Raw genomic sequence first — 23,749 nt, forward strand, 5'->3', positions numbered from 1 at the left:
ACTTTGTCTTAGCTGGCTTTCTCAGACACTGCTCTAGTAGAGGCAGTCAGAGAGGGCAGGAGCTGCCTCCTTACTGTCAGATAAAGGCAGTAGTCCAGGTTCCCAACTTAGGCTGTGCCGGCACCAGAGGTGTGGGCATCCTTGTATAGCTCGGTGGGAGTAGGGGTTCTGGCTCCCATTAGGCCTCTACTGACACCATTCTAGTTGAAAGGAATAGGAGTGTCTTGTTATTGTTCCCCACATGGCCTTCAGGGACACAAAGGGAGAGAAGGTGTGCAGCATCTTTATTGTCAGGTCCTTCTCTCCAACTTTTGGAGTCTTCTCATCTTTGTCTTATATATAATGTCCAGGGTTAGTATTTAGTTGTACTTAGCAGAAGGAATATGAAAAAGTACATCTATTTCATCTTCCCTAAAGTGAAAGCAGAATAAGTTTTATGAAATAATATTTTCTTACAAACTATACATTATTTGTTCATAAGAGATCTTGAAACATGAATTCCCTCTTACCTAGGTCATGTCGAGTCATTTTTTTACCATATTTTTTCTAGTTATATGACCAAAAACAATTACACATGAAATAAGCAAGGATGGGCTGGCTCCTTCATCTTCCATTAACATCTGGAAGGTAGTCTCTAAACTCCAGTCTCACATAAGTAGACTCTATTTTGTAAGTGATAATATTGAATTCCTCTGAACAACAAACATAGGACCTTGCAACATTTCTAACATTCCTGCTATGGTATATGCATATTGTTTAGGCCAGTGGTTCTCAAGTGGGTGGGGAGATGGAGGGAGCAATTTTTTCCTTCCCCCTAGGGTCTCTTTTGGCAACATCTAGAAATATTTTACTGTCATGACTTCCAGTGTAGTAGGGAGTAGAGGACTGTGCTACTAGGATTAGGGGGTAGAGGTCAGGAATAATTCTAAACATTCTACAGTTCACAGGACAGCCACCCACAGCGAAGAATTATCCAACCCAAAATGTCAATAGGGCCAACGTTGGGAAACCCTGGTTTAGCATGTTTGACTTAAATTTATTTGATAGCTAAATTTAATCTTCAATTATTCTGAGCATCTATTGGCCTATGGAATTATTTATGGAACTCTGAACACTAGGTCTGCAGTGGCCTCACTCAAGCTCTAAAAAGAGACAACACACCCTGCAGAGGTTGTCTTATCGTTTGCCATTCCTTCTAGGGACTGCGGTACAGCTCTAAGTTAAGATGTCTCAAGTGAAGAACCATATTTCTTGCTTATCCTGGAAAGAACATTGTTTATATAAACTCCAAATGTTTAAAACAAATATCCTTATTCTAATCTTAAGAATTTTTTAAATCACAATTTAGACCACTTTTTCACTTGCATTTTTATTGTTATCTCTCGCCTACCCAGCCGGAGCTATTTCAACCACTTCTCCCTTGTTCCCTTTTCACCCTAATAAAACCTTCTGAAACCATTTTTATCCAAAATTATGCAAAGCTCTATCTTCTGGAATTGTTGGGTCAGGGGAAAGAAAAATTTTTAAAGTGAGAAGTAAATCTAGCCTAACTAAAAATCAATTTATAATGGAAGGCAGGGATGGGACTAAGGCATTTGATAGTGGTCAAGTCTTGTAACACAGGGCTTGTGCCCCTGGCTCCTGACTACTGCTCCAGTTCACTCTCCTACATAAAACAATTCAGGTAACTGAAACACAAAAATATATATATATATATACACACAAGAGAAAAGGAACAGCAGAAAAAAAACAGAATTCACTGTCCGGTGTTCATTTGCCATTTGATATTCTCCCTTCTTATATTCTTATTTGAACCCCTCAAAATATGCTCTTTGCTCTGAAAGTGCAATTTTCTCCACCTACGCAGGACCTCTGAGCCAGTTTCTAATACAGGCCCCTCTTCATATCAAGTACCTGCACTAGGTCATAGAGTTCCTTCTCACAGGAGCAGGCACCACGGCCTTTGTTCTCTCTGTTAAGGCTCTCCAATGCGCACACTTGATGTTTTTTTCTATTAGACCCACGGAACCCTAATTAGAAATACCTATTTTGAAACAGATGAAGCAGTCACACTAATCTTGCTCAGCAACTGTGGTGAGGTGTGGGTTTTAATAGAAAACATATGTCCTATCCTGATGACAAACGTTAGGTCGAAGATGACACTGGGGACTCTTGTCTTTACATGTTTTTGTTTCTCTAATGGGCTTTATGATCACATTCCTTAAATCACAGTCAAGAGTATATTCTGGGGGTGAAACTATTTTAAAGACATAATAATGCATAGGACTATTCTGTGTACTAACAAGAGGTTTGGCACTGCAACTGGAACAGCAGAATCTTCTTCCCTCTTACTATCATTGTTATTGCCATTCTCAAAAAAGACTGTCTCTTTTTTTCTCTTTTTCTTCCCCACTCCGCACCCCTCCCCCTTCTGTGTGGGACTCAGATTCCCTTATTTTTGTTTCGAATGTCCCTACCAGAGCAAAGTTTATATCATGGGCACGGTATCTTAAACTATAACCCTATCTAGCTTTGCTCCCTGCCAGGGACAGATGACAATCAACAAATGCAATGGTCTTGGCATGATTCTAGTCTAGCTCTGAGTTGTAATTGCCTGGGGTAGAATCCCAGCTAAGCCAAGCACTAGGAAGTCTCCTATGTAAAATGTGGCTCTTAACAGTATCAATCTGATAGGGTGTTGTTGGGACAAAAATGTACATAAACTGTGTCCTGTGGCACTTGGCACACAAGAATCACTTATAATCCCTATAATTGGGAAGGCCTAGAAGTATATGTTCTAAAAATATTTTGAGAATTGTTTTTATAAAAAACATTACAAACCTCATAAATCCAACTTTTTAATGGTAACTCATTGATCGTCTTAGGATATAAATTCACTGCTAATAATGCTAAGCTGTAGCAGAAAAAGACTTTTTCATATGAAACATCTGTTACTTCAATACTAAATAATCACAAAGACTTTGAAAGGAAAGGTTACTAATGATGTACTACTCGGGTCTACAACTCACGTTCTTTGAACCAGTTTTTAAAAATAACCTCTCAACTGCTTTCCCTTTGAAAAGAAGATACCCTTCCTTGATGGAAAATTCAAATTCAAAATTCAAAGAACTTGAATAACACCCCAGTGTTTTTTCTAGCTTATAACACACCGTATGCACTGAAATATTTCATGCATGTACACTAATGTTGCATGTACCCAGGAGAACCATAACTCTCCTGATTCACCTACTTCCATCTTAATGTCGTAGTTCTGGCCGAGGACACTCTGTATGAGCTCTTTTATAGTCTGGTCGGAGGCCAGCTGGGCCTCGGACTGCAGCGAGGCGATGATCTCCTCGATGGACTTCGGGATCATTCGCACAGGCGGCGAGACCTGCCAGGCGGCCTCGCGCCCGTCGCTCGGCTGGACCATCTCCCGGTCTGTTTTGGAAAATGACCCCATTTCCCGAGGCTCGCTGGCCGCGCCCTCCCGCAGGAAGTGGGTGCGAATCCTCACTCTCCTCCGCAGGAGGGCCGCCTCCATGTCGCCCTCCTCGCTGGAGACGGAGCTGCCCTTCCCCTCCCTGGCCTTGAGGGCCTCTGCGGGCCGAGTCGGCTCCGGCTCCGGCTCCGGCTGCGCGTCGCGGCCGCGGGCCGGGGCCGGGGCCGGGGCCGGGGCCGGTTCGAGGGCGCGCTTGAGGCCCAGCGGTCGCGGGCTCCACGGACCCCAGAGCGCCCCGGGCTTCCCCCTCGGCGCGGGCGGCGGCCTCAGGACCACGGGTCTCGACGTGCCGGCCATGCTGGCAATGACCGGCGGCTTCTTGTGGGGCCGGTGCCGGAGGAACGCGGAGCTCCGCAAGTAGAAGTCCCGGGGGCAGAACGGCCGCGTCTTCCCGGGAGCGGCCCCGTCTCTCGGGCTCGAGGGGCGCGCTGCGACTTGGGGCGCCTGCTGCAGGAGGGCAGCAGCGGCGGTCGCAGGGCCTTTAGCCCGAGGGGTCCCTGATGGCGTCTTGGGTCCAGCGCAGGAAACGTCTCCCTCCTCTCCAGACCTGGCAGGGCCAGGGGCCTGCAGTCGGAAGACTGGGACATCATCTATAGCCGGCTTGGAGGCCAACTTCTGCTTGAATAGGAGAAAATCCTTTTTAGTCTCCCGGCGAACCTTCTCAAGTTCTTTAAAGATGTACAATTCTTCTTTGTATTTCAATCCAAAGTGCTTCGATCCCGTGGACATTTTGACTAATTTGTCCTGTGGGAGAATAAAAACAATATACTAATATGTATGTATGTCCCAAAACGTGTGGAGAAAGACAATTCCAACTCAAAAAAGCTTCTCATGGTAGAACGCTCACTGTGCTTTCTGAGGCACTAGTGGATAGTATTAGCTTAGATCATTTAAAACCAACTACTGACCTTTTCACAAGAACAGTGAAAAATCTTTAAAACCTTCTGTAAAACTTTTCATGGTGGGCGTTTACGAAACCCCTATTGGATTTATTTAAACATTTCTTTAGACTATAATTTAATGTCCTGCTTCAAGGCAACAGAGACCATAGTATGCACAGGCATAGAAAATCGAAAGTAATCCTGGCAGGATAGCATTTTTCACTTCCTTCTCCAGCTAAGCCAAGGTGTCTCCATCCCTTATCCAACCCACCTCCCTCCATGTGTCTGTCATCTTAGCTACATCAGAGTGGTATGAAAGGAGATGGGTGATCAGTTGCAGGGTAGGCTGCAGTGAATCATGAGGCCTGTATGACAAGTGTTCGTACTTTTCCTGTGGGATACTAGAAATCATTCAAAAACTTTTAACAGAGAAGCGGCTTGATAAGATCTGGTGCTTGGGGGATATTAATATTGAGGGAGAGAAAGAATAAAGGGAGGGAAGGTAAATAAGAGTATCCATAGCCTGAGCCTTAGGCCTGGCCTTGGTAACCCAGCAGAGTGAAAACAGAAACATAGCAAGGTAAAACTGATAGGATCTAGTCAATGATTAGGAATAAAAGAGCGATTAAAGCACCTTCATAAAACAGGAACATTGAATCACCTTCATAAAGTCTTGGTCATAGCCAAGTGCATAATAAAGCTTCTACTATTCACTGAACCATACACTTAAAAATGGTTTAATGGTAAATTTTATGTGTATTATCACAATTTAAAAACAAACAAACAAACTTCTGCTATTCAGCAGGGCCAGTGATCTATGGTAATTTAGGGATTCTGAGATCTTGAGAGCTCTGAAGTCCCTACCAAAAGCTAGGACAGGAAATATAAGTATAGACAAAGGCCAATGACAGATTCTTTGGCATCCTCATCTGTGGGAGGTATGATGTGCAAGAGCAACAGAGAGTCAGGAAAATAAGAGAGTTCCACAGAAGCCAAGAGGAGGAAATTTTCAAGAATAAGGGTAAAACAAAACAAAAGCAAAAAATAATGAATTAGAAAACTAATTTATTTCTTAGAAAACCCAACACCAAAGTTCTTTGAAAATAAAATAATAAAGCAAGACACCTGGGGAATATCATCATTATTTGCAAATATGATTATCTACCTAGAAAAGCTAAACACTAAAAACTATTTAGAATTATAGCAATTATAACAATTTAAAATTGTATAAATTTTAAAAACTTATACAAAAAACAGTAAATTCCTTTATCTCAAAATGATTCATAAAAAGTATAATGGTAAAATTCCATTATGTAAAATTTATACTTTGAGTATCTTAGAATAAGCATAATCAAAAAAAAGTATTGAAATTGCATATATAAATTTTTAAAATATTACCGAAGGACATAAAAGACACCACTAAATAGAGACAGTTAATGTTTCTTGGTGAGAAGACTAAATATTTTAATTATATCAGATCTGCCCAAAATACAGTATTGGTTTAATGCCATCATGATCAAAATCTAAAAATGTTATTTTGAACTTTGAAAAGGAATTCTGAATTCATTTGAAATAATAAACAGGGTAGATTAGCCAAAATGTTGAAAAAGGGAAATGAGGGAGAACTTGCCCCACAAAACGATTAAAACTTATACAGATATGAAAATTAAAACTGAAACACTGCTGGTAGAATCAACATACAGACTGAGTGAGCAAAAGAATTAAGAATAATATGGCTTATATCATAAAGATGGCATTAAATTGGTGATCAAATAAGAATTATTAATAAGTTGTGCTGAGGCAAATGGCGGGGATGGGGAGGAATTACACTTCAATTTATGCCATGCTCCAAAATACAATGGATTTAAGACTTTAATGTAGAAAATAGTTTTTTTATTATATTGCATCTCTTTGCTTACTACCTATGCACATTTCTTGGTTGAATTTCTTTATATAAACTCATAAAAGAATTATTCTTACAATTAGATAGATTTCATTTATCATGTAGTATGTGTAATATGAAGAAAACATTCTATTTAACCTTTAGACAGGTCATATTACTTTTAATCCCCAAAACACCCCTTGCTAGTTCTCGAACCCAAGACCCCACTGCATGATAGAGCTCTTATCTGGGAATCGGCAGGCTTTGTTTCTCTGCACAGCTCCACCACTGACTAGACCTTAGACAAGTCAATTCCATCTATAACAAGATTTCATATTAAAAAGTGCAAGATTTCATATTAGAAAGTGAAAATAATAATCTTTGGCCTCTTTTCCAGACCATAGTATATGAACATTAGAAATTATTTCTACGGGCTATAAGGAAGTTTCCTTATTTAAAAATGCTGTGTAATCCTGCTCATCATGATTTGGCTGTTATTGTTTGCACAGGTGGTAATATGTTCATACTGACACCATCTGCATTTCTTCCTACAAAAGACTAAAAGGTAGAACCTGGAACAGAGCACAGACCAGAAAGACATTAATACCTGATGAGAATCTGACTTGACTCTCCCCAGAGCACTTCCCTTTTGTTTTTTAGTTCCTGCTTTGTATTCCCTTCTCAACTTCTCCCAGGCCCTTAGTTTGCTATTGAAGTTTAACAAGTGTTCATTGTCTAATACTTCTCCCTTGAGTTCTTCATAGGAAAGTTGTTTTTAATATGTAAAAATAAACCAATAGGAAATAGAATTTATAAGTCTGACAAGAACTTCTATTGTGTTTTCAAAGTAGTGGTATCCCAATGCCAAATGGGCCAATCCATCAAATCTTGGTGTCTTTATTGCCCTTGCCCACCCCTCGACACTGCTAAATATGTAAAATAATTTTTAAACATCCACTCTCATAAGAAAATAACATGTTTTCTTTTTCTTGATAGTAATTTATTCAAAGAAAGACACTAGTTCTGGTTTGGAGATACTCAAGGAAAAATAATGTAGCCATCCTAAAAGGAGAAAGTATTAATCTATGTAAGGTGTCAAAGTCTGCTGTTCACAATCCAGTTTGATTAAGTTTACCCTACACTTTAAAATGGGACAGAATGTGCTGGAAATCTTTGCAACCTGAGCAGTAATTTCATTCTCCTCTCCTTTCCTAATTACTGGAACTCTGCGCCTTTACCATCCTGCTCTACCAAGAGGTTCAATGCCTAAGCCATGAGGTAGTCAGAAAAGCCAAGAGCCAAGCTTCTCTCCTATCCCACAGATCTGGTCAGACATTAACAGGAAGCTCCCTGGCCAAAAATGGCTAAATGCCCAGGGAAGACTACTGTCGTTAATGCTCTAGACTCTGGAACAGGTTGCTCTCTGGTTCTTGCAGGTGTGGTTGCTCTTCTTGTTGGAACAGAAAATCCAAAACTCTGCTCTAGATTCTAACTAATGTAGAAACAAATAGAGTAGACCACCAGATGACTTGGTACCAAGCTACATGAATACTTCACACAGGGGTATGAGTTCTTCATACAGTAGGCCTAGTTTACCTAGAGTACTACAGAGTACTACATTGGGAATGGGGCCAAGACCCATGTGGTTAAATGAATTGCCTAGCCTTGATCTCCTCTATGTGGTCATGGGCACCTCCATAGGGAGGGTAACCGATTAAGAACAAGATTTAGATTCTTTTAGGTCCATGGCCTAATATCATCTCAATTCACTTCCTGAACTTCACACAACTTCCAAAGCACAGCACTGAAGTCCAAAAAGAAAAGTCTAAGCCCAAGGATAATCCATCTCCTCTAGTAAAATCAACATTACAAAAAAACACAAAAATATTCTGAAAACAATATTTGTTTTTGAAATATCAATGAGATCTATTTATGCACTGATTATAATTTATTTTTAAAAAGTCTAAAAAGAAATATAAAAACATTATAGCAATTTTGCTAAGAAAATGGGATAATAGTAACATTTTCTATGTTTCTAGACTTTCTATAATACTGGTTTTGCCACCCTTAATCCTTCCTAATAATATCAATGATGCTAATACCAATAATAGTAAATAATGCATATTGTGCTGGTTAAAAATGATATAAAAAATAGACAAAAGTTGTTTTCAAGCTCAGAAAAAAAGTTTTTCTAAACTATTCAGAAACCCACAAAAATCTTAAGGAAAGCCCTTTATCATTCTGGCCATAAGAATCAGAGAAAAGTACCAGGCAACAATCGCCACTGAGGAGTGAGACAAAAACCCTAGAGGGGAGAGAGCCAAAGAAAGTAATCCCCTAGTTCTGTGCCTAAACCCCACATAAGTCTAGATTGACCTCTCAACCATGTACACATGGGGCAAACTCAAAGTAATAGAGCAAAGGCTTAATTGTTGAACTGAGATTTAGCTGAATGTAACCTCCAATCATAGAGTGAGATAAAGCTTCTAGTGAATCTAATCTGGTGAATTGCCAGCTAAATGAAAAATATCAACATTCTTCACAGGAGTATAACAGAACCCAGAGTCTACACAACAAAACATTCATGATGTCCAGGATATAACAGAAAAATACTAGGCATAAAATGATCCAGGAAAATCTGATTATTCTCAAGGGCAAATAAAATGGATTCAAGTCCAGAGATGACCCAGATGTTGAAATTATTAAACAAAGACTTTAAGGCAGCTATTATAACAATGCTCAATGAAGTAAAGGAAAATATACTGAAGATAACTAAAAAGAATATCTTGTCCATGGCCATGCCACCCTGAACATGCCCAGTCCCATCTGATCTCGAAAGCTAAACAGTACTTGGATGGGATATCAGCAGGACCAGGTGCTGTAGGCATAAAAAAAAAAAAAAAAAAAAAAAAAAAAAAAAAAAAAAAAAGGGAAAATCTTAACAGAAAAATAAAAATAAAAAAATAGAATTTTTATATCCAAAAAAAATATGATATTTTCAATAAAAACCTGACTGGCAGAATGGAGATGTCAGTAAACTAAAAGATAAATCGACAGAAATTATCCAATATTTAAAAGAGAGAAAGCTTAAAAACAAAACAGCCTCTGAGTCCTATAAGACAGTATCAAAAGTTCTAACATATGGGTAATCAATATCCCAAAAAGATAGGGGAGAATGGGCTGAAAAAAAATGTTTAAAGAAATGATGTCAGAGAACATCCCAAATTTGGAGAAATACAAAAATTTATAGATTCAAGAAGCTCAGTACATTCTAAGTAGGATCAAGTCAACGAAAACCATATTTAAGCTTCTGGAAACCAAAGACGAAGATAAAAATACTGAAAGTGGACAGAGAAAAACAACACATTATTTATAGGGAAAACTTTCACAATCTTCAGGATACAATCTAAATGACTATTGACTTCCCATCAAATACCAAAATACAGTAAAATTAGATCTGTAGCATGCTAAAAGTCAAAAACAAAACAAAACAAAAAACCTGTCAACTCAGAATTATATATCTAGCAAGAATATTCTTTTAAAAATGAAGGCAAAATGAAAACATATTCAGATACAGGAAACTATAAGAGTATTACCAGCAGGCTAGAAGTACAAGAAATGCTAAAGGTAAAGTTTTCAGGCTAAAAGAAATTGTACCAGAGGAAAATTGAATCTTTAGGAATGAAAGAAAAAGATCAGAAATGGCAACTATCTGGGTAAGTTTTATAAACCATTTTTTATTTTGTTTTTAAAATAGTATAAAAAATTACATCCTTGTCTTGTAGAGTGTCTGTATACGTAGATGTAATACATACAAAAACCAAAAGACTGGGATGGGGGTGGATAAGGAAACTACAGTTGTAGGTTTTGGCATTTTATGAAACTAGTTCAATATAAACTCTAGACTTTGAAATATTAATGATGTAAATTGTAATTCCTACAGAAATAATTTTTTAAAGTAATACAAAGAAATTTAACTAAAAAGTCAATAGATAATAAAATGGAATACGAAAATATTATTAAATCTCAGAAAATAGTTTAGACTAATAATGTAAGTACAACATATCAGAATGTGGGGGTGCAGCTAAAGCAGTGTTTAGAAGGAAAAGTACAGCTTAAATGCTTAAATCTAAAAGAAGATAGGTCTAAAATCAATAACTTAAGTTTCCACCTTAAGAATCTAGAAAAGGAGGGGTAAAGTATACCCAAAGTAAATAGAAAGATATAAGTATGAGAACATAAATCAATCAAAATAGAAAACAGAAAAATTGAGAAAATTAACAAAGCTAATAACTGGGTCTTTGAAAAATATCAACAAAATATTTAAAACCCCTAGCTAGACTGTTCAAGAATAAAAGAGAACAAGAATCACCAATATCAGGAATTGAAAAGAATTTTCACTACAGATCCTAAAGATATTAAAAGATAATAAGAGAATATAATAAAATTCGTGCCAACAAATTCAACAATTTAGATGAAATGGGAAAATCTCTGAAAATTTCAACTTATCAAAATTAATACAGAAAACAGAAAATCTGAATCATCCTATGTTAAATAAACTTATTCATTGCCAAAAATCTTATGACAAAAAAACTTTCAGGCCCAGATGTTTCTCTCAAACACTCAAGAAAGAAATAACACCAAATCTTGCACAAATGTTTTCAGAAAATAGAGGAAGGAACCCATATTCTGAGACTTGTAATCTTAATACCAAACCAGACAAAGCCAATTTTCTTTAAAAAAGGAAAATACTTACTAATATAACTCATGAACATAGATGCAAAAATCTGTAATAAAATGTTATCATATCAAAACAAAAAATATATATGAAAAACGATAATATATCCTGATCATATAGAATTTATCCCAGGCTGCAAAATGGATTTAACATTTGAAAATCAATATAACTCATAATATTAACATAATATAGGAGGATCAAAATGATCATTTCAGTAGATAGTGGAAAATCACTTAATAAAATCCAATGCCCTTTCATGATAATAAATAATAACTCTGAGCAAACTATGAATTATAGGGAACATGACTGGATGAGGGAACACCCACAGTCTAAGAGAATTTACAAAAAAAAAATCCCTTACAGCTAACATCGTATTTTTGCTTTCCCCCTAAAATTGAAAATTAAGCAAAATGCCTCGACTCTTACCACATCTATTCAACATTATACTGGAGAGCCTAGCCATCACGATATGGCAAGCAAAAGGAATAAAGGTTGAAAAGGAAAAGAAAACTGTCCTTATTTACAGATGACATAATTTTTAGGTCAAAAATCCCAATAAATCTACTAAACAATTACTAATGCTAATAAGTGAATTATCAAGGTTGTAGAATACAAGATTAACATACAAAATCAATTGTATTTTTATATACTAGCACCAAACAATTGAAAAATGCCCCTCAAAAAGTAAAATACCTAGAAATTAATCTAACAGAAGATAGCCAAAACCTCTATGCTGAAAATTACAAAACATTGCTAAGAGAAATTAAAGACCTACAAAAATGTTTGAACCACATTTGTAAACTAGAAGACTCAGTATTGTTAAAATGGCAATTCTCCCCAAATAGATCTATAGATCCCATGCAATCCCAAATTCTAACAGGCTTTTTTTTTATATAGAAATTATAAGCTAATTCTAAAATGAATACACAAATTCAAATGACTTAAAATAGTTAAAGTGATTTTTGAAAAGATAAAGCTAAAGGGCTTACAGTAACTACCCAATCTCAAAACTTACTATTAATCAACAGTAATCAAGGCAAAGGTCTGGCAAATCATTATGCTGAGTAAAGGAAGCCAGACACAAAAAAAGTATATATTGCATACTTCCATTTATATAAACTTCTAGAAAATGTTACATATTCTCCGGTGTCACACAGCAAAACAGTAGTTGGTCGGGGGTGGTAGGAGATGAGAACAGAGTTGGACAGCAAAGGGGACAGACAGAGGAATGAAAAGCTTCACTTATCTTTGTAGTAATTGTTCCAAAGATGTATATATCTGTCAAAATTTGTCAAAATGTACACCTGATACAAACCATACATTCTGTGCAGTTTATTGGATATAATTATAACTCTATAGAGTTGTAATTAGGGAGAAAAGAAACAATTTGTTAAATTTTTATATTTACATGTTGAAATAAAAGAACTGTTGAACTCCTTTAAACTACTGCAATGGTAGTCCACAATAGTTTCATTGTAAATGCGTGGATTTGTCTTCCATGACAAATAATTCCTGTGTTGAGCCTATAGTATGCCACTGCCCACCAAAGAGTTTTAGGGCCACACTCTATTTCAGAATAGCTCCCTATTCTGAAATTAGACACACTGACCTCATTGGGGAAGAGAGGTCACCTAATAATGTTGAAAGTTTGCCTAAAACAACCAGGTCCTTTCAAAGGATAGCAGAAAAAAGGAGTTGGAAATTAAATTCCCTCCACTGTGACCTTTCACCCTCTCCGTAGCCCCTGGATTCCTACCCCTCTTTTGCCTTCCGAAGCCCTTTTCCTTTCTCCACACCCCGGTCGTCACATCTACCTATTTTTCCCTTCCACCAGGTTTTCACTTCTCCCAGTTCTTCCTCAACCCATGCTCTCCAGTCCCAATCCCGACAGCAGCCCAGCCTCTACCTACTCCAGCCCCAATTCCCTCTCCAGTCCCAGCCCATTTTCAGCCCAGATTTTCGCTAAGATTTGAGTGGATTTAGAGGGGCGGAACAGAGGAGACTATCGCTCCGCCCAAATATCGCAGCCTCTCTTGCCCAGGGCCTCCCAGACGAAGTTACGCGCACCCCAGGCCGCGTCCTCCTCTCATCCGCCTCCGGGGACGCGTCTGCTGCTCCCTTTCACATGGTGAAAGTTGGCACCGCCACGGCTGGGCCGAGTATCCAACCGCCTTTCGCGGGCAGAGAGGCGGGTTGGGAGCCCAGCGCTCCGTCGAAGGGAGGAGCGCGCTCCGTCGCCTAGCAACGAGCCTCGAGCCCGCCGCCGCAAGGCCGCCGCCGCTGGCCCCTGGCCCCGCGAGTCCCTCCGCGCTGAGGGCGCCCATCCCCAGCGTTTCTGCCTAGGGCAACCAGCCCCGGTGCCGCCTTGGACTCAGAGCCCAAACCCCGGCCGCGCGGCCTCACCTCTCAGCGGTGAAGAGGCCGGTCTCAAAGAGCCTCCTGGACTGAAGCCTCCTTCATCCTCCAATTTTGTCCAGTTTAACCAACTGCTTTCTTGGCACACTTTAAATTCTTACATTTAAATGGAAAAGGCTGGACCATGAGAGTTAAAGCTTTTCTTTAAAAAAAAAAAAAAAAAGTTATGTCTGCATTACATGCCAGTTTACATTCCAGGGAGGTACTGTCCATGTTCTGCATCTAGAGACTACTCAGTAAAGAGAATCTTGAAATCAAGAATATGAGGTTCTGGAAAGTTCCTATCAAAATAACCATATTTGACCATCTTCAGAGTTTCTGATTCCAAGATAAGAATGGTTATAGGAGGCAAGAATTGGCATTATCTGTTAAAGTTGAATATACACATACTCCATGACCCAGCAATTCTACTCCTAATAGAAATGCATTCACGTGTGCACCAAGAAACGTGTATTCACAGCAGTTTCATTCACAATAACTAAAAATTAGTAACAAACCAAACGACCATTAAAAGTAGGATGCATAAATTGATTATGGTATATTCATAAAATGCAATACTATGCATGAAGGAAATGGATAAACTTTATCTGTGGGAAACGAGGTAGATGAATCTGTCACAAATACCATGTTGAGCTAAGAAGCTAGACACAAGGGAGTACATACTATTCCATTCGCATACAGTTTACAGCCCTAGCCAGAAAAAAATTAGTGCTTATGGATGTGTTCTGACTGGATGTGTGACAAATAAACACAAGAAAGTAATAACCATAATGATCAAGATAAGAGTTATCTTTGGAGGGAAGAAGGTGATAGTGAGTGGGTGGGCAGCACAGAAGGAGTCTTGGAGTGCTAGCGCTGTTCCATTTTTTAACCTTGGTGATAGCTGCTTGAGTTCTTTCTTTGCGATAAAACTTGTTTTCTGTTTTGTTCATTTCGCTATGTTATATTTCACCAATGTTCAAAAGGACAGAGGAAAAAAAACCAGCTCAAATAGTGTAGATGATAATTCATTGCTCAATACTTGGCACTTAGCAGGCCCTCGAAGGTTTATTTTATATCCCTCTACTCTACCAAACTCTCTCTGCCTTTCTAAAGTACTCAGGCAACTAGTAAATAAGATCAGGAAGCGGCAGGTAAAACCTTCTGTAAATCCTCCGTGAGACCGCAGATGCTGGAAGAGGACAACACACTTTTCGGAAGTTTAAGATAAAACAATACTCTGTGCTGCACGATCCACTGGTGCTGGGCCTCAGAGCAGGCCAGCTGTGGAGATGGTGCTCTCAGGCCTCCCTGAGGGAAGCTCCTGCTCTAAAGGCACGAAAGGCCAGATAGTGACACCTAGCTTCGCCACTTGGGCAAGTCACTTCCCTCTCTGGGTTTCTGCAACCTCATCTGTAAAATGGAGATACTACTCTTCTCTTGAAGGTTTGTTGCTTTACTCCTTATCATAATGAGCTCAAAAATGGTTACTGAATGCCCGCGAGATGAAATGGATTCTACAGAGAAAGACCTGCCACCTCTGAGATTTCACGGCACCTACATCACATCCCACTGCCCTGTGGGAACTCCATGAGAGCAGCTTCACTCTAAGTGTGGGAGTAACCCCTTCAGATAATAAGTAAATTACTTTTCCATGCTAATTAAAATAATGAACAAGTAACCAAAGTGCTTAGGAAGTGACTAATTGTTCTTGGTAGCATCCTGGAGGCTGCACAACAATAATATATACGCCATGTTCCTAAACTGGAAAAATGTGAAAATTCAATGACTATCATATGGTCAGGAAACAATTTAAATGGTAAATATTGTTCATTAATACTTTTTATAATCAAAAATGGTAACTAAGTATTCGGAGAGCCATATCATACATATTACACCACTCATGAGATAGATACTATTAGCTTCATTTTATAGATAGAGACTGATATCTAAAGGATTTACCTTGGGTTCCCCAACTACTAATCAATCCTGTGCTAGGAATTCTATTCTGGGTCAACCTTCACCAAGAAAAAGAGAGGAGGGGGAAAGAGAGAGAGAGAGAGAGAGAGAGAGAGAGAGAGAGAGAGAGAGAGAAGAAAAAGAAAGAAAAGAAAAGGAGGGAGGGGGTGAAGGGAGAGAGGAAGGAAGGAAAGAAAAAAGGGAAGAGAAAAAGAAAAGAAAGAGGAGGAATAGCAGTTACTGTTCTAAAGGCATTTCAAATTCATCGTTGCTTTCTAATGCCTTCGTATGAAAATGTTAATATTTTTGGTGGCATCTGAGAAGAGCAGCATAAAATTACTCAAGCAATCATAAAAAAAAACCACTATGATATCATCTAGTTTCTATCACTCAAACCATCACCTACCAGTTGTCTTGTCATCTACTTTTAGAACCCCCTATTGGTTTACCATATAGCAAGTAAAGGAAGACCCAAAGTAAGATTCGGCTTCTATACCTCACCAGTATCCTTACAGAACAAATTCCAAACAAAGTTCTCCAAAGAGAATTCAAGGCCCCTCATAATTAGAGCCTGCCCAAATCCAATTATTTGGAAAAGAAACAATTAAAGTTATATCTTCACTTCATATTATGCACCAAAATAAATTACAACTGGATGAAACATTTTGTTATACATAAGAGTAGCAGATGTAGATAACACTTGTAAGCATTAAACAATAAAAGGCAGAAACTATCTTTTGAAATATTAATGATAGTCTTTAAAACATCTGAGTTTATAAATAAAATTATAATGCAAACAAAAATCTGGAGAAAAATTCACAATAGTTATGGCAGACATGGAATCAATATTCTTTGAGTAAGAAATAGACAAGCAGTCAAATTTTTAATTGGCTAAAGATGTGAAGAGGCAGTTCCCAAAAGAAGTATTTATGGTCAATGAAAATATAAAAATATTCAACTTCAGTGGTAATCTCAGAAATGCAAATTAAAGACAATGGTATGCAATTTTTGCCAATCAAATTGCAAGGTCAGTAATAGACTACATGAATGGGAGTAAGGAAATAGGATCTCTCATAGATTTCTGTCCCCACTTTGCTAGATGTTATGTAGCAAAATGTCTCAAAAATCTTAAACACCTGCTTGTCTTTTGACCTAGAAATTCTACTTTTATTAACTTTTCCTAATTATAGCAGTATGCAAATTTAGCAATAATGATACTGAAGCAGTGTTTTAATCATTGGGAGGCAAGAATCTTGTCTTAAATTTAGTATCCTCCGTGTCTAGCACAGTGTCTGGCATATAAAGAGTGCTCACTGATGGACTCACCTAAATAATATCACTGATTAACATTAGTCAAGACTGAGTTGTTCCAGGAGACAGCTGTGGGGAGAAATTGAGCTCTAGATTTAATGTTAGAGAGATGAAGACCCTCAGGCCTTGGGGAATGTACATGAACATTTCCCATGAGCCCCTTAATCACTGGACCTACTTCAGTGTCTAGTTATATTAACAGAATTCACCACTAGTAAAAGCGTCTGGTTGTATTAACAGAATTCACCACTAGTAAAAGTCTCAATAGCAAAAGTCAGTTCACCAAAGTAAAAAACAAAACAACGACAACAACAAAAAACGGATACCATCAGTATTTGGTTTTGACATCAATTACTTTAACAGTGATAGCAAATACAAATCAGCAAATTAAAGTGGCGAATTTAAAGCCAATAGACTTCTAGGTTGCTCCCCTGCTAGACTCAAAGGCGGCCTTGCCTGCAGAAAGTAGCCACCACAGAAACCCCAGCTGCACTCCAAGATGATGACAGGGAAGGAGTAGAGCCTTTTGATGAGTTACACCGTGAGGATGACACTGGAAAGAACTGAAGACATCGTATTTACTGAACTGAAGACATCATATTCCGCTTCTGTGAGTCTTCATTCCTCTGCCCATCAGTTAGGACCCCACAGGAAATAAAGGCTTGCTTAAAAGGGTTTAACTGGAGGGGTGGGGGAGGACAGAGAGAATTGAGAGAACTATTTACACAGGTATGGGTGGGGCTAAAGGGAACTAACATTCAAGCTCTGGCAACCATAAGGAGGTATTGCCACCCTTGATCTCAAAGAACAAGGGTGAAAAAGGAGGTGTTAGCAGAGCGTGGTGAGAGCTAAGCTGGGAAGAGGGGCCACCTGACAGGAGCTGTAGACACAAAGCGGCACTAAAGGACAAAACCACAGTTAGGTGAGGACAAAGCAAGAGGAATAAGTACTTCTACTGCTCTAGCCTCCTGGCCTCCAGTTCTGCACCATTACTCAACATTGGCCAAACCCAGCTGGAAGTCCAAAAGCAAGAAAAACTGGGCAATGCAACCCATAAAGATTGGCTTCTGGGGCAGAGGACAGGGCAGAAGATGGAGCTCAGAAGAATAAGAAAGAATAACCAGCAAAGCCCCGCCACCCGAAGTTGCCTGTCTGCTTTAATCCACAGAAACAAATACACAGTGACAGTTTCCCTGCCTTAAGGTCCTCCCCTGGCATTGCTTTTCCCCAGCCTGCTCACCGTACTTTCCCCTTTGTGACCTGATTAACATATGCCAGACTTCCCTCTAGCCCCTAAACTCTGATGTGACTCTAACATCTGAGTTTATGGGTTTCAGGAAGGACTCCTGAGAAGTCAGCCATCACCCGTTCCTGGAGTGCCTCAGAAGTCTGGAGAGCAGGCCTGATCTCAGGATTTTTAAGGTAAGATAAAATGAGCAAGCATTAAACAGAAAGGAAACTCTGTTAGTAAAATCATCCACTTGACAAGAAGAGATACAAATAACACTAAAAAGCCTGGTGCGAAGCAGGTATACCTGTCTGAGAATTAAAGATTTATTTTTCTTAGAGGTAGTGGCTGGTATTTAGCATTCCAGTTACACTTTACACTTTCAAAAGGCTTTGCTTAGGTGTTCTCCAAGTATGGTAATGCACTAGAGATTTTGCTGAGTTTGAAGTTAGAACCATTCCTTTTCTAAAGGTAGACATGTAAGACTGTTGGATGTGCTTTGTAGCCTAAACATTGAGCTTAGAGAACCAATGCCCAGTTTATCCTTAGAAAAACTAACAGCTCTCCCTAAGTAAGCTGTAAAAACAGAAGCTGCATTTAGCCAGAGATTGCTGGCTGCCTGAAACTTCTGTGTACCAGCCTACTTCACCCAAATGCACCTCCCCCAATACCAACCCAAGGAAAAATAATAAGCTTGAAGATGTGTTTTTCCATTGTCCAGTGATGGCAATATTTTGTTTTATCCACCTAGTTCTGATTACTAAGTGAAGCAGAATTCAAACACTTATCAGAGCCTTGCACACAGAACCTTCTTAGCCCATCCTTGTGGGTCATTGTTCATGTGAGCCCAGAGATTCACCCCAAAACACCCATTCTCCCAAGCCTCCTCAGTATGAGGGATTGATCAACTCATGAATCTTCCCCTCAGCAGATGGATCTATATCTGGTGAAACCCTTCTGTGGTTGGATCTTTTCACGTACAGTATTGTCTGTCTTATCTTAATGAAGCCTTGGCACCTCACTGAGCTTTCCTGTACATGGGAGGTAATGTTCAGGGGCTTTACCATGTAAATGATCCACCATAAGCCCAGCATGCTTGCCTCATCTCAGATTGACTTAGATGCCCAGGAAGAAACTTTTTTCTTAAGGCAGGGGGAGTATATATTAAATAATTCTAAAATTCAACAATTAAAACTTCCTTGCAATATCATCTTGGATTTTGAAGATTTTAGAAAATGTCTTAAGTAATATCTCTCCAAATAAGTCCTAAGTGGTTTCTTCTAACTCTATCCATGGGAAAGGGAGAAGGGGATCCGAGGGAGAAAGGAGAAAGTGTCTAGGTGAATCAGGAGTCCTGCTTTCTCATCTCAGTGCTCCCCAAGTTCAGGTGCTGAGGGCAGAATGGCCTTCTGCAAGCCCAGAAGCACTTCCCTCATCTCTCCTACAGGATGTTTCCTGGATCCAGGCCCCAGGTCTTGCCTGAGGTCACCATAGCCACGGCAATAGATCAGGTCCAGTAGTGTGCCTGGGTCCAAGAGACCATCTTGGGCGTCCCAAGGAGCTTCCCATGGGCTCCTGAAGCCGGCCCAACTTCCTCTTACCAAAAGGTGGGGGAAGGGCAATTTGTCTTGCTGCCCTGAGTGGGTTCTGTGCAGCCTAGGGGACCAGAGGCTCTAGACCTCTCATTTCTTCATGTCTTGAACCTTTTCCCCAAGAAGGTCCTCAACATGTGCTTGACGCAATCTGCATCCTGTTTGGGTGGCAGGTGGCGCTTTCCTTCTGCCATCACGGAGGGTGGCCCACTGGTCACTGGTCAAGGAGATTGGGAGTAGATCTAGGCAGAGTCATGATGGATGCCAAGACATGGGCAGCTAGATGCCAGGAGCTCACTCCCCACAGAGAACTCCATCTTCCTTGCCCACTGTAGCCAGGAGGAACAGTGCTTTCCATGGGGCCAGGCTGGTGACCACCTGCAAAAGACCTGTAAAGGGGAGGGGTGAGGGCACCTCGATTGCACATCCTCAGTATCTGCCACTACATGTTCCAGTATACTGCAGTGCCCAGGCTCCCGGAGTTCTGCAAATGCTCTTTATTTTGTTACCATTTAGTGCTCTTGCTCTACATGTAACTGTTGTGAGATAGGTACTAACATATCCATTTTATAGTTGAGAAAACGAGGCTCAGAGAGAGCAAGTCTCTTGCAGAGTACGAAGTGGAACCCAAATGGGATTCAATTCCAAATCCCATACTCTTAAACATAAACCCTATTGTCTTTGCCAACTGCAAGGCTGGAGCTTGTGTAGTGAGAAAGACAACATCTCAGACCTTCAGCCTCAGATCCTGCCCAGGCGAGTGTACCTAGCATTGTGCCACCTCCTGGCTAAGGAGGCTTTGCCTGGGCTTGGAGATTGGAAGACAGGCTCTGCTCTCTCTCCTGCTGCTTGCTGTCTCTGGAGATGCTAGGACGTGAAAAAGAGAAGTTTATCATGAAACATAGACCACAAAACTAAAGCACAAGGAAGGGATCTCTTCTTCGTGGTACTTGTTCTCCCAGAGTCTTTGGACCCACATAGAGAGACGCTTTGCAACTCCAGGAGCCGAGCCACCCGCTCGTCCCCATCACCAATATGGTTCCCTTCCTAGGTTCACACAGGTTCTAGTTCCCCCTGGATGGGGTCATCAGACCTCGCTGCTGCTCCAGCCACTCCGGGCTTTATTCTCATAATTGACAGCTGCTGGAGCCGGCATCAAGTCCAAGCTCCTCATTCGGAAAAGAAGGAAACTGAGAACCCAAGGGTCTGCCTGGGTTCCCCAGCAAATTCAGTCAGTTGTACATCCGCGGAGCTCCCGAAACACCCCTCCCACCTTAACACCCTAACAGCATCTCCTCACGTCTTCTCTCATCCTCTCCTTCTCCCTCTCCCATCTCTTGGGATGATGGTCTGGTTTATTCTCATTCCAGCACCTGCAGGAGTTTTAGAAGCTTCTGCCTCAGTGTAAACTGACCTTCAACCCCTAGCACTGTGCTTTATTTATTGAAATCACTTCTTTGGGTGGGGTGTGAGGGGAGGGTCACAAGAAGGTCAGGGGAGAGCGGCAATTCACAATGGAAGGTATTTGGCTAGAGGAGGCCATTGGGGCGAGGAGTGGGATCCACCAGATGACTGCATCATTGAAAGCATTTTAAAGAAAACTACACCAGATTTGCAAGAACCCTAAGTCTCCAAGGCAAGTTGAGCTCGAGCCAAGTTCCAAGCCCCTCTCCCAGGCCTCAGTGACTAGAGCTGGGGTGAAGCGTGGCCATGGAAAGAAAGCGTGGTCTGAAAGTAGGGAGCTTGCAGCACAGATCCTGAGCTGGCCCAAACCGTGACTGAGTCCCAAACTGCTCAGTGCGGGTGAGGGGAAAGAGACCCCAGCAGACATCAAGGACACCAGATGAGGCTGGGGGACCGCGCTGCCAGGTAGCTTCCCAAGTGATAGAAGCCCCAAAAAGGAGGCAGAACTGCTTCTTCCCTCAAGGACTCCCACGCATAATTTCATGGCAAATAAAACTTCAAGTGGACAAGTTGATACGAGGGGTCTTCCGTTACTAGCTTGCAACACAAGGCGGGTTCCGAAAGGTTTAAGAAAATAATTACACTACACAGGGAAGGCATATAATAAAATGTTTTGGACCCTAAAGAGAGGGAGGTAATTCAGGTAAATGCCTGATAATTTCAAATGCGCTGCCACCGCCACAGCACGCTGAGAACCCAGCTCCCAGAAGTATTGTATCACTAACTCTCACTGCGCAAACCCCGGTCCCAGTCGCCGCCACCACTCCCGCCCGCAGCTTCGGGGTGGGAAGGCAGCATGCCTTGCGCTGGAAGCCGGGGGAGCAGAACCCCGGACTAACAGACAGCTCTGCTGCAAGGCTTTTCCTTCTCACTGCGTGGGTTCGGCTTCGTTTGTTTGCCAATTTAAACATATTGTTTAAACACCGAGGTTTCCTTCACAGCACCAAGTGAAACATTTTACTTGATGCAAAGTTGATGGGGTTCTTTAACTTTTAATCCATATCTGCTATTGAAAGGCAGGGACTCTGCCTTTACAAGGCGTGCTGTGGGTGGGGAGGGAGGAGGGAAAGGGGGAAGTGGAATATTTGCCTTGAGCCACACCTTGACAGTCCTTAGATGGGCAAGAGGGCGGCTGATTGTGCCAAGTCCAGGAACTGGTGAGGTGGGGGCATTTCCAATTTGATCATGTCACCCGGATGATTTTGGTTCAAATCAAGCAAGGATACCAGGGGAAGAGTCATGCCCAGTTGTCCTGGAAGCCCAGGGATCCCACAGCTCTGAAACACCCTCGTCCACCCCCCTTCTTCCTGAAGCATCTGTCCATCCACTCATTCATTCCACAAGCCTACCCAGCTGAAACATGTCCCTGGGGTACTCTCACTTGGAGACTTTGGAGAGGGTGGATAAGGTGTCTAGACTCCAGCATTCTTTTTCACCTGATGCCAGCCTGGCCAGTCTCTGGTTTGGGGCACTTAGTTCATTGATTGAGTCCACAAATCTTTATTGAACGTCTACTGTGCTCCAGGCTCTGTTCTGGCAATGGGACCACTATAGTCCCCACCCTCAACAGGGAAGAAAAAGAATGAAAATGACACAAATGTAATTTGCTTTAGAAAAATGATAAGAGCCTGGAAGGAATCTAGAGCAAGGTGTGGACCTAAAAAGGGAAGGGCTCAGTTGGTTGGGGAGGTCTGCCAAGTCCTCGCCCAGACCCTGGGAGGCTTCACTGGACTTGCCACCACAGATCATGCCTAATGTTGGGAGCTGCATTTCTTACCGATCCTTTCATTTTAGGCAAGCAGGGCTGCAGCATTCAGAAAGCAGTCAGAGTTCCTGCAAATCCTGCTAGTATCACAGCAAAAAGCAACGCTGTCAAGGAAGCTCCTTCCTAGTTTTTTTTTTTTTTTTTTTTGTCTAAAAGCAGACTCACCACAAAGCGAACTAGGAATTGATTTTGTGGTCCATAGAAAAAGAAAAATCAAACAACTTCAAACGAATGCGTCATTTTTAAAACAAAACTTTCTTCTGATGTTAGCTCTGGAATAGTTGCTGGAAGTCCCAGAAGCAGCCACTCAACAGTATCCTCAATCGAAATTTAATTTTAAATAAAGAATGTAACATCCCTCTAGCCATGCCAATAAATTAGTCTTTTTGTCAGTCCAAAGCACAATTTTTTAATTACGGGGGAAATCAAGAAACCCACATTAAAAAAAAAAAAAAGCCTGGCTAGAATGCATTTTCACCTTTTTCCCCCTTGTAGGATATGGTTTATATGATTATTGCAAAAGCTCTGTTAAATAGAACTATGTAAATTTGAGGATAATCACATTTGAATAGCCAAAGCTAAAACCACTGGGGCCGACTGAGGGGCCGTGGGAAAGCTCCGGGTGTGTGTGTGGTGGTGGGTGTGGATGGATGAATGGGAGGAGTGGGTCAGGGACTGAGAAGTTAAATACTCGTCCACCGTTCAGGAAGGATTTAGGTTTAAGCTGGCAACCTCGAGGCGAGAGATGACATTCGTTGAATTTTCTGGCGCCCTCGGTTTCCATCACAGCACCCCATTCGTGCGAGCTTCTGCGTGGAGAGATTCTGACCTACCCTCGCCCAGGGTTCCAGCCTCCCAGCTCTTGCACACCCGGAGCAGCAGATGGGGAAAACGCAGGGATCTCAAAGCGCTCCGCCTAGTCTGTGGCACACAGTAGGGCCTCAGCCACGCTAGTCCCTTTTTGCTCCCAGACCTAAAATTTGTCAAGTTTTCTTTCCCCTAATTTCCAACTCTGTTTCTGAAGTGTGCATTT

General features: G+C 40.9%; 1 protein-coding gene across 1 annotated transcript in view; it reads right to left on the reverse strand.

The window, feature by feature from the left end:
• TTC6 (tetratricopeptide repeat domain 6) overlaps positions 1 to 23,749 on the reverse strand; it is a 182,775-nt gene that overhangs the window by 154,307 nt on the left and 4,719 nt on the right. The window contains exons 2-3 of the mRNA XM_036239179.1: positions 19,497 to 19,876; positions 3,251 to 4,246 (exon numbers count right to left, since the gene is read on the reverse strand). Coding sequence (XP_036095072.1) covers positions 3,251 to 4,231 — 981 coding nt within the window. The 5' untranslated portion in view covers positions 4,232 to 4,246; positions 19,497 to 19,876. The remainder of the gene's footprint in view (positions 1 to 3,250; positions 4,247 to 19,496; positions 19,877 to 23,749) is intronic.

The sequence above is a fragment of the Rousettus aegyptiacus genome, unplaced genomic scaffold, assembly GCF_014176215.1.
Source record: "Rousettus aegyptiacus isolate mRouAeg1 unplaced genomic scaffold, mRouAeg1.p scaffold_m13_p_3, whole genome shotgun sequence".
NCBI classification, from domain to species: domain Eukaryota; kingdom Metazoa; phylum Chordata; class Mammalia; order Chiroptera; family Pteropodidae; genus Rousettus; species Rousettus aegyptiacus.